The following is a 12,379-nucleotide window of genomic DNA, read 5'->3' as shown; positions in this document are numbered from 1 at the left end:
CTTAACGTTTTCAGTGCAGACAAATAAACTTCTCTTTCTTCATTAAATCTGATGGCGCATAAAAAAAGTAGTAAATGATGTATAATTTGTGTATAACAGATTTTAAAGAGAAATATAATGTAGTGTACTATTTAAACAGTATACTAATTGTAAGTGTAAGGCAAACAAAAAAATTTTCTTATTTTTCATTGTTTGCCATAATCGTATCTTAATGATTTATAATCTTCAACCGGCGATGTTATATTTTCACAGCCTTTAGAGGTGCGTGAGATATGTCCAGATCGGTGCTACAAAGCGTGTCAACTTGGAGTGTGGAGTCCGATTTGCAGTAAGAAGCTTCAGGGTATCGTGAAACTCGCCTCGGCGCTCGAGAGTGGTAGATACGTCGCAAGGGACATAGGTAAGTCCTGTTCTATCCCAGGCGCACACGGCTCACGGAATTTTATCGAGTGAGTAAAGCAGGTTTTCCTGTCCGCGTGAGAGAAGAGCTCGGGCTCGGGCTTTCGTCGCGAGTTTCCGCTTTTCGCGGAAGAAATAAGCTTTGGTGGGGAAAATCGCCCGCGGCTTTCTATAACTTGTCCAAGAAAGGTCTTTTGGCTCCTGGTTAATCGAGCACAACTCGCCGCTCTTCCAATGTCCAAGTTCAGTCGGAATAGCCCTCGGGAATTATCGAGTTTAAAGTTTAAGTAGCTGGCGATTTGGAGAGAGTTTAAGTGTTCATTTTTTATGTTACGCCTCATGAACAACGTAGAAGGAAAGTACGGAGCTCGTTCCCTGTGGCAATTAATAACAATTGGCGTTTCTGCGATATTTGCCTTAACGTTTCAAGAATTTGTCCTTTATCGTAGCATTTATACTTTATCAAGTATATGGCTTTTATACACACAAACTTTCATTCCCGCCTAACTTGGATATAGAATTTATATTATTTATTCGCTTGCTTGTAGAGCAAAGCGAGGAAAGTGGATAATGCAATTTCGTAAAGTAAACTTTGATGACCTGACCGTTGCCGCAGACTGCAGACTATTCTCTCAGGCTAGTGTCTCATGGAGCGGATTACGCGGAACGGAACGAACGTATCACCAATCACGGGATCGTTCTGATAGAACCCTGTCAAAGATTCCGTCGAAACGGTCCCGTGATTGACTCATTCCGTTTCCGCGTTATCCGCTTCATGGGACGCTTGCTTCAGTCGAGTCCGAATCATTCGCATGTGCCAGAGCAAATAATAAATAATAAGCAGAGCACGAATTTTTTAATATTACTAATCAACACGGATCGGAAAGACATTCACAATTGTTAATTTGAGATTTATAACACATTTTTTATATAATTTATCGCAAAATATGTTAATTTCAATTAACATTATATAGTAATATATTAAAATTTATTGAATATTAATTGCAATATCAATAACAGTATTTTTGTGCATATTAAAATTTATTCATTATACTTTTCGATCAAATAAGAATAACAAAGTGCAAATAATTAAACAGCAGTCTTGTGCTAAGCTTGTCAAGCAGTAAAAGTAATTGCTGATGAAAAATATCGTATTAGTTTGAAAATAATTGGCATGTTTTTTATAATAAAAGGAAGAGTTCAATCTATTCAGTTTAGTTTTTCAGTTTCATATCTCAATATATTGAACAAACAGATGCGAAGCTTATTTTCGCAACTGAATTACGTGTGTACATGCATGTGTGTGCGTGCACGCACGTGTATAGATTAATCAAAATAAATTTTAAATAAATTAAATGCGCTACATGAACGATTTAATTACCTACTACCAAAAGTAGCATTTTTTAAGTAAAACTGACAATTGCGGAAACATATCGCAAAGTTTTATCTTTATCGAATAAATGTTATGAAATAGTGAAATATAATCGTGAAATATAAAGAATGGATATTTTGTATCCAGTTATTAAATAACAAATCTATAGATTTTAATATATTAAAAACAAAATCTATTTCTTTAAGACACGCATTTATTCAATCTACATCTATCTATATCCTATTAATAGCCAGCGGCGCTTTTACTTTGTGTTAAATTAGGCGGTGCAGACCCCGAAAGAATGGCGCCCCTGAGAGTGGAGGAATACCTGGCGGAGCTGTTTTGCGGATCGAATATCACGATGCAAGTGGTATCCGATCAGGATACGCTACTTCAAGAATACCCGCTATTTGCCTGTGTAAATCGCGCCGCCTCGGTAATACCGCGTCACGCCGGTAGAATTATATTTTTGACCTATGAGCCGTCTGCCTGCGTCTTAGAGACGATCATGATCGTGGGGAAGGGTGTCACTTACGATACCGGTGGCGCCGACATCAAGTGTCAGGGCATCATGGCTGGCATGTCGAGGGATAAATGTGGCGCGGCCGCCTGTGCCGGATTCATGCAGGTGCTGTGTAGTAATATATCGTCATGCACGGCATTATATGCCATGCTGGAACAATCGCGTTTCACCTCGCGTCTATTAAAATAATATAGCGTTTTAATAAGTTTCCTGCTCGGCAATATATACGAGCTGGTAAATTTTTGAAATGATCATCGTATGCGAACCGTAATTCTATTCCTTATGCCTTATGGGATGGTATAGTGCATTAATGGTCTCGATGCACGCTTCTCTCTCCGGCGTATATAGCGCATCGAGCCTATTACTATTCCTTTGATGCACTATGATCGAGATAAAGACTTTGAACAAATAAATATTCAATCGCTCGCCGCTATAATATCAAGAATCAAAAGTTATCATTTTTTTACACATTATAATTTTTGTTAAAAAGAGAGTAAAAATTCGCGAGAAGTAACGCGATTTCAAAAAATTTAATAATGCACACTTAATTTCATATGTCAAAGTAAGAGCTGTTATGTTAAATATCGTAGGTAGTGAATTTATTGCAACCACCGACGGTAAAGGTCGTCGCCGCTTTGTGTCTTGTAAGAAATAGCGTAGGCGAGAACTCTTACGTCGCCGATGAGGTGATCACGGCAAAATCCGGTGCAAGGGTACGCGTGGGTAACACGGACGCCGAAGGTAGGATGGCTATGGCTGATGCTCTCTATTATCTCAAAGAAATGGCTCTATGTTCCGTGAATCCGCACCTCTTCACGATAGCTACGCTAACAGGCCACGCAGTATTAACTGCAGGTTCGGGATATTCCGTAAGTACCGTCAAGTCACATTTGCTTGTTATGCTTTTAACCGCATTTTAGCGAACGTTAAGATAACACATGCAGCTGCTTGAATTCCTATTGCTCGAATGACGATATAGCGTACCTTGAACGAGAAGAGAGCAAATAATCCCATTGCACTACCATCGCGCGTAATAATAACAAACCTAGACGTTAAAATCTAGGTGCGAACTGGCAGGAACATATACAGACAGTTACGTGTTTGTTGATTCATTGACGAAAGCGTAATTGGACAGGTTTATAAACGATCTAGATGCAGCGCGCGCGCGTTCAGTTTTCTTGTATTATATTGAATTATGAGCGTGATGTGTGAGATAACTTTGTTATCAAAATTGCTCGTAGACATTAACCATAATTCATCCTCCGGTTATTCTCCCGATAAAAGACATTTTATCATTTATTGATATTTACAAAATTTACAAAAAGAACTTACGTTTATATTCATTGCTATAGATTGCGATGGATAATTCCGTGGCACGACTAACCAGTAATGCGGAAAAACTTCAAGCTTCCGGCGAAGCTATTGGCGATCCATTTGAAATATCGCGAATACGTAGGGAGGATTTTCTCATCCATCAAGGACGTGCGGAAGGTGACGATATTCTTCAGGCACTAAATAAACCTAGCTCCAAAACTCCACGAGGTCATCAGGGACCAGCAGCCTTTTTAATTAAGGCTTCCGGATTGGACAAGGTGCCATATGCTTGTTATTATTATTATTATTTAAGTTTAAAATGTTTCCAGGCTAACATTGCTTAATGATTTATAACTTTTAGCATGGTATTGAGTCAGAGAAGCCGTTGAAATATTGTCATTTGGACGTAGCCGGTAGTGCCGGTGATCTTCCCGCACAACCAACCGGTTCACCGATTTTGACATTAGCCAAAGCATTTCTTTTTGATAAAATAGAGATCAAAGATCCATGATACTAACATAAATTATTTATAATATTCAATATACACAATACACATCCTTGTATAATATCACATCTTTGACTGGCAATTAATATTCATAACTTGCGCAAAGAACTTTGGATATTAACCGGAAATGCAAATAATAATTAATTAATCATCTCCATAAATCCTTGATCCTCCGAGTTTCCATAAATTGTACAGCGCGGATTTACTTGAAACATAAATGATTACACTAGGGTCATTACAGTACCGGATTTGCTAATAGACACGTGTCTAGGGTGGCAGCAAGATTTTAGGAACGACAAATTTCTAAGATGTCTTTTTAATATAAAATATTGACAAATAAAGATAAATTTATTTTGTTATACCATATTTTAACGATAAGAGGTAAAAATCTATTATTTATTCATTTCGTCAGTAATCCCTTTTTTTGTATAATGAAAAATTTCCTTATGACATCGTGATATTAAATATAAATAGTGACCATAGGCAATATCAGCTACTAAGTAGTTAAATCTAATCCTACATTAATAGTCAAAATTTCTCTCAAATTATGTTGCAAATAAATACGTGATATATTATTATATTAATAGATTTACAGTTTTTTTTTAATTTTTAGAATTTTTATTTATTTTGCATTTGTCCGTCAAAATCACCTATATTATTTACTTCATTCTTCCCAACTAAATACAGTGAATCTTTTATGAACGATCGAATTAACGCAGGCATCGTGAGCAGACAATAATTACGGATTAAGAAGCTTTTCCATTACAATAACCTTTAAAGACATTAATTTGCTCTGTATCGCCCCCCTTCTCTCTCTCTCTCTCATTCCCTCTTTCTCTCTTCCTGACCAATTTTGTATCGATTACAGCATGGAGTTTGTAGCTGTACCCCTTTAAGGTACACGCACATCGATTTGTACGGCCATCTACCTCAGTCTCATTGCATCCCGTATAGCGGCAATCCCGTCTTAGCTATGTCCTATTGCTATCTGATCCAAGGAAAATGTCTGACACTGCGAAATGATCTTCCCTACGAAATGCAATACGTTTGCGAACTCGACTGTAAGCCCGTCTGTATATCGCCCTGCCCGCCCTGCAAAGTTTCCTGTGATTCCCATGGAACGCCTTGTCCGCCGATCACCAGATGCCCCACTTATTCAAATACGAAGTCCTGTGAGCGTCAAGCGCAATCCTATCCACCTGCCCAATCTGCGTCGTTGTGTCAACCCTGTCCATCTAATACAGAAACGATGTACCAGGGAGCAATGTGTCAACCAAATGTCCAAAGAAACGAATTGAACCCGCGCGCCTGACAATATGTCAAGTTACGAGATATTCATGTGATATGAAGATTTATGAGGACCATTTGTGTATGGCGAGTCGTTAATCTCGCTATCGATCGAAGTCGATTTTTACTAACGTTTTATTTGATTTACTTTATAGCATGTTATTTGATATAATGTATACATTTGTGAGAATAAAAAATATATTATGGATAAAAATTGTTGTCTCATCTTTTTTTGCCGAGAATATTTCATTTAATTGAAAAAAATATATAATTGTTTTTAAAAATTGCATTTATATCGAATGAGTACTTGATATCTGCAGTCAGTAAGTTCTATATATTTGGTATCAAAAGTCTGGTATATCTAAAGTCAGTGATGTATCTTCAGTAGGTATATACATCTCACAGTATTTTCTATTATCAAAGAATGGTTATATTTTAAGACATAATGTTATATGTTACTAACAGTAAATATATAAAATAATTTAACATTTATAGTAATCCTCATGTATAAATATATCGATTCTTGCATAAAAATGTATTTTACGACACTTGTATACCAATCAATTTCTAAATTAGAGCTTATATGTATAATTATTTGTAATTTTTTGCTCAATAATATTTTTGTGTATTACGGTGAATTTCACTTAATAATAATGAATAAACGATTAAATACAATTATAATTTAATCTCTAAATTTTTATTTTATTCGATTGTCCTAAATACGAGTTATTTATTCATATTGACGATAACATACTGAAAAATCAATGTCAAATAACTTGCTTTAATAACGTCTATATATCTGTTTCTAATATTTCTTTTATCTATGCAAAGGATTGTATTATTGCCTTTATGAGAAACACCGATAAAATACTTAAAAAATACATACACGTACTGAATAGTACATTCACATTATCAACTGTAGCAAATTTATGTTAAGTCACTCAAGCTACATGGGAATGTTGCTCTATGCATAAATATATAAAACAATTTCAATAAATATATTAAAGTCATGTTTAGTTTTATCATTGCGTGTCTATCGATGATTAAAACCGCATTTGACAATTACTGAGTTGCTTTATAAGCTTGATTCGAGCAAAAGAATACCGTGGAAGGGAAACTCAATTAACTACTACGTCCTTTCTTAATTAAGAGAAAATGTTTGGCGTATCTCTCGTAGAGATTACTGCGAACGAAACAAACTTCCGTTTGCGTTACCATCGCGCTTGCTTTCTCACGATCGAAAGCCGATCCAAAACTAATCATGGAATTCTTTGCAAAAATATTGATGTTATGTCAAATAAATGATATAAAGACTGACAGAGTACAAATGTTTATATAATTTTCGTTAGATTATTAATTAAAGTCTCCTCAAATAACCGTATAGAGATGTAAGCTACAATGAGCGAATTATGCAGCAATCTAGGTATTAATACAAAAATTACTTAATAAAAAATAAAAAAAAATCTAAAAAAATATTTTATAAAAATTAAAAAATAGATTTAATTTAATGTCATTAATCCGAAATGTCTCATGCATGATTAAGTATATCAGTTTGATTATTTATATTTTGTGTCACTAATATTCAATATCAATCATTTCATATATATGTATATATGAAATACGGATATCGTCGTATACAAAATCGACATACGAAAGCGTCGGCCGCGAATGATAGCTCTAGGGATACAATACAAGGGAAAAGAAGCAAGGGATAGTATACAATTCGCAGGCAGTAACATAGTGACAAAAGAAGGCAGCATTATCAGTGCGGTGATACATACGAGTTGACATTGTTTGAAGAACTTGAAGGCAACGCGAGTCACCGATTGCAAGAAGCGCGACGCGAGGTTCGCAAGGAGGTAACATACCGGATGGGAGGGACGAAGGGCGTAGAGGGGTGAAGGAAGAGAGTGAGAGAGGAGGGGGCGGTAGGGGGCAGTGTGGCGGGTTCGACGGCCGGCTGGTGGCCCAGTGACCGGGACCGGTTCCCTCCGCGGTTCCTCCTTCCGCCTTCCTTGCAAACGCACAACTGCATCATCTCGACTCACCTCGCTTCGTCTCCGCCACCGTTCCCCTCAACATCCCTCGTCTGCTCTTTCTCTCCCTCTCCTTCCCACTCTCCCTCTCCGCCTCTCTCTCTTTCTCTCTCCTTTTCTGTCTTTCTTCACTGTCTGTCGACCCTCCGCTTACCTCCTTCTCGATCCGACCCGATGCGCGCCTTCGCACTTGCGCCTCTCTCGTCTCCTCTCGTTCATCCGACCGACCGACCGGCCGATCGACCGTTTCTCTCTCTTCATCGTCATATATCCCGTCTCCTCTCGTCTTTCGCACGAAAGAGTTGCCACACGCGCGAAACGGCCCACCGCCTTCTTCGTTCTTCGCTGCTTCTCTCCGTAATGCCAATGCGATGCTCTTCTCTCGCTTGCACCATTCTGCCACTCGCGCTCAACAGCATCCATCTCCTCCTCTCTTTTTCTCTTTCTCTCTTTCTCACCTTGTGAAGCAGAGGTCATGCCGCGTATTCGCTTCTTCATTCTTCCTCCTCCCTTTCCTCTTTCTCCTGGCTGCATCGCCGCCGTCGTTTCGTTCTCTTCATTTTCTTTGTATCTCGTAGTTCGTTCAGTGATCAAGTCGGCAATACGGGTGGATACGCAACTATTTATCCCACACGACGTGGGCAGTCCGCGGATAGGAAGGACGAAAGCCGAAGATAAACGGACGAATGCCGGTTTTGAATGCTGCGGTGTATCGTAGCATCATCGTCGCGACATCAAAGGGGGATCTTTAAATTCAGGATGGGCCTGGTCGAACACCTTAGTCAAGGATTTGAAAGGAAAAGTAGTTCTATGCAGAAGAAAGAGAAGGAGAGAGAAAGACAGGGAGAAAGAGCCGGAGGGAGAGTTCGTGAAGGAAAGAGGAAGAAACGGAGGAAGAGGAGAGGACGGGGGAAGGGAAGGAAGTGAAAGTACGACGGAGGCCTGTGTTACCAGCGCATCCGAGATTTCGTGCTACCGCCTTTCTTCCGTCTTCCTCGTCTTGTCATCCCTCTCCCCCCCCTTCCGATCTCCGTCCCTGTCATCGCCACTCCTCTCCGTTTGCGTTCATACCTAACAGTTTACGAGGACTCGCCGATAGTTTGTAGGTTCGCATATAACAAGCGCACCCGCGTACATATACGGAAGGACGCATCGTGGAACGAAGATAACTGGCTATTACATTCGCGGAAGGAAAGTGATTTTCCCAAGGGCGCACTGAGCCCCACCTATGAGAGACCATTCTAGCTTTTTCCTCGGAACACAATTTGGATTGATTTCCATTAAATTCATACCCGGAATTGTACATGACTCTGCATTTCCTCTCACGAAATAATACAAGTTACGCAAGAAAGCCCGAAGATAACAGAAAATTTTAGAAAAAAATGCTAATTTCATGATATCTTTTAGATCTTATAAAAACTTGTATTAGTTCTTATAAAAACTTATAAAAACTTCTAGACTCATATTTAAAAAAAATACGATTGAAATCCTAATAAAACTAAAAAATATATATCCTATTTTATACTTTAAAGCAATTTGAGGTGTACATATAATTGAATAACTCGTCTGCAATTATACTGATGCAAATATGAAGTCTACGTGCTTACACGTTACTTACACGTTAATGCTAACTCTGCCGTCTAAGATACGTCGTCATTTATGATTAATTGCGATAGATAATACTACTGGCATATCGTCGTCTTTTTGCCATCGATTAACCGTACCGATCGTGATCGTCCATTGCGCGTCTCCCGATCCCGTTCCTTTGGCCTGCTTCCTCGAATGAAAAAGGTAATCAACGAGTGCGAGCAACGCGGTTCCGTAAAGGAGGGCGTCCGTTAGAAGGAGGATGTCGAAAATCCGTTGGAAGAAGCCGGAGGACGAAGGACAAAGCGACGAAACGGGAGGTGAGGACCCGAGTGAGATGTAGGTGAGGAGGAGAGACCGAAAAAAGAAGAAAATGGGCCGTGGTCATTCGCGCCAAACTATTCTTGGACGAATTCGTAACGGTATATTCGATGAGACCCAACTCACGAATATACTTTAGGCACGCGGCCCTTGTCCGGTTGTCTCCGAACAGTTCCATCCAGCGATTCGCAGAGGTTCACCTCTGATATGGGCCGTACGTTGGCTCATACTTTTGGTTCCCGCTCTCCTCTCTCTCTCTCTTTCTCTCTTCCCCTTCATAAAGTCAACATGTAGCGAATTGGGCTGCTTCTCAGGACAGTCACGAGACCTCTCGAATATTCTTGGGCCAAATAAAACGTGACGCGAATGGTATGTGTCTTATGTCAAGTATATGTACGTTGCGGCGGGGTTCGCAGAAATTTGCTCGTTGATAATATAATTGAATATTGCCATAGAGGGGTATGTGCAGGCCGATAACGAAGACTGAGACGGTGTTATTGATTTCGCATCAAATCTCACTCTTATTATCGATATAGAAATCTATCTATCGATGTTCCTTCAGAGTTATACGAAGCCAATCATAATCATATACCTCATGAATGTTTGGGATCTACGTTATTCAACGATTATCTTTTCGTGCACTTGACACCGCTTTATTAAACTCGTAGTTCTAAGCATTTCAAACATACTCGACATATTTTAAATAATACATCGCGGAAACTCATCAAATATTAATAGAAATTTCTCTGGAAATAAAAAATCTTGCAAGACAAGAATCTGCAAAAATCCACGTCCGTCACGCGTCCTAATACACGTGCCTAACTTACAATTAGACTTATTATTAGAACTACGTGTTATTGACCTTTACGCTCAATGATTCGCCACAGGCTAGAATCGATTGTAAAGTAATTGACGTAATTGACTGAATAAATTATTGTGATTCGTGATAGTGCAAATTGCGAAATTGTCTGCGCGCGTTTGCATTATTTATGCTGCTGGACATCTAATCACGCTTCGAGATTATGCGCTTTTACTGAAATTTTAGCGAAATTATTTACTAAAATTATCTCAGACATTAAAAGATGGTTATTTCTATATTTGGACATTTAATCGATTCAAATCAGCAAGCATCAGTAAAGAAATAGTTTGCTCGACTCGACGATACGAATAAATTACCCTAATATTATTATACGTAACGCAAGAAACTTTTCATAATCGTAGAAATCATAAAACGTAATCAAAATATTACTTAGATAATGATTATAAATAAAATCAAAATGGAAATAGAACAATGACATGCAAATCATACACGGAGAAAATTTTATAGTAAATATTACTATATGGTGTCGCACTAGCTGCGGACCATCGAGGAATTTTAAGTTAAATTACTATGTTTATGGTAAAAATTACGTTATTTAATCGTTTTTAAAACAATAATTATAGTATTTTAACTTGAAATTCCTCGATGGTCCGCAGCTAGTGCGACACCATAGTAATATTTACTATAAAATTTTCTCCGTGTATTTGTTGTTATATAAGAAAAAACTTTTCATGCAAAGAAACTGCATTAGGTCATACGTCACCAGTTACACAAAACGATTCAGCATATGGTAGAATCTTTATATGTGCACCGACTGGAAATGCACAGAGAGAGATGCAATATATCCTTCCCTGATTTATCGAGATAAAGTCGCGCTCGTCTGAATATCGAAAAGACCGCGTCATCTCGCCGAATGCTATATTACGACGATAAAGTTCCATAGCATACAATATATCACGAATGTGGTAAATTATGTGGTGGATTATAATTAAATTATATTAGTAATTATTTTTATACAATGCAGGAGAAGATTGAATTTATTGAATTCCAGGATTTTACGCATTGCGTCGAGAAAAAAGGCGAATATTTTCTTGAGCCATAAATCGTTAACGTTATTGGATTCGCCTTGCGACTGACTTGCCTTCTTTTTAATGCAAATGTGGATTTCAGGAATCCCTTCTGTTGCCATTTGGATTCATCTATTCCACGATGAATGTTTGCTATCAATTTCTTTTGAATTTTCGAATAAATCGTCTTATCACAGAAATGGACATAAAACAGAAAATTATACAAAGTAAAGAAAAAAGAGAAGCAGAGCAAATAATCACGCTGCGAAAGAAAATAAGGCGTGCCCAGAGAGTGCAATCTATTAGTCTCGGTCCAAGGGCCTTCGCACAAAGCGGTCACAGTAATCCGGGGAATATCGCCAAACCAGTCTCTGGACGAAGATTAATGAGTTGAGAAGAAAATTCGTTCAATCTCGAAATTGAGAAAAGTCGCGATTTTCTCTGTCTCTCTCTCTCTGTCACACACACACACACACACACACACACACACACACACACACACACACACACACACACACATATGTATAGTGTCTGCGAAAAGCAGATATTATCAATTGGATTGTCGAACTGAAGTAAAACGAATTACAATCGCGTAACTCTTGACCACCAGGACAAACCAAATATACTGATCAAGCGAAAAAACGACAGCTTTGCAAATTGTCACTATCCGCGGATCGACATTTTCAAGGGAATAGTGAGAGAATCTCACAATCAGTTCATCTAGTAATCGCTTCACGGGACACGGGGCAAATGTTTCTCGTGGTACAGAGCGGGGCATCCCAATACAGAGAAAGAAGGTTAACAGAGACAGAGGAAATAGAAAAGTCGCGGGAGACGAAGGTCTCGCGAGGATGTGAGCGAGTCTCGAGCTCGCGAGCGAACGCGCGCGCGCGAAAGGACAAGCTTCTCACTCGTAGCACCTAGTGTACATCGTGCGCGCGCGCGCGCGCACTCGCGACGAGGAACCGGAGAACACGCTCTTCATCTCGTTTTCTCCCTTTCCGTACCTCCTTCGTTCGTCTGCTTTCCACCTACTGTCCTCTCTTCTTCGCGCTTCTTCCCTCGTGGGCCCTCTACCTCTCGCCCCGCCGGCCGCCCCCCCTGCATGTTTCGCTCTCCTGCTCGCTCTGTGCAAAGTAAAGAACTGC

At 39.1% G+C, this 12,379-nt stretch overlaps 1 protein-coding gene across 2 annotated transcripts in view; it reads left to right on the top strand.

Moving 5' to 3' along the window:
* The window catches only part of Dip-b (Dipeptidase B), a 46,918-nt gene extending 41,980 nt beyond the window's left edge, over positions 1-4,938 (top strand). For both annotated transcript variants that reach the window (XM_071779561.1, XM_071779560.1), the window contains 5 exons: positions 253-400; positions 2,053-2,399; positions 2,885-3,163; positions 3,647-3,886; positions 3,970-4,938. In XM_071779561.1, coding sequence (XP_071635662.1) covers positions 253-400; positions 2,053-2,399; positions 2,885-3,163; positions 3,647-3,886; positions 3,970-4,119 — 1,164 coding nt within the window. In that variant the 3' untranslated portion in view covers positions 4,120-4,938. The remainder of the gene's footprint in view (positions 1-252; positions 401-2,052; positions 2,400-2,884; positions 3,164-3,646; positions 3,887-3,969) is intronic.
* Positions 4,939-12,379: the final 7,441 nt, after the last annotated feature.

This window comes from Temnothorax longispinosus, chromosome 5 (genome assembly GCF_030848805.1).
Source record: "Temnothorax longispinosus isolate EJ_2023e chromosome 5, Tlon_JGU_v1, whole genome shotgun sequence".
NCBI lineage: Eukaryota > Metazoa > Arthropoda > Insecta > Hymenoptera > Formicidae > Temnothorax > Temnothorax longispinosus.
The sequence above is the reverse complement of the archived record's forward strand: the minus strand, read 5'-3'. Positions and strand labels throughout refer to the sequence as shown.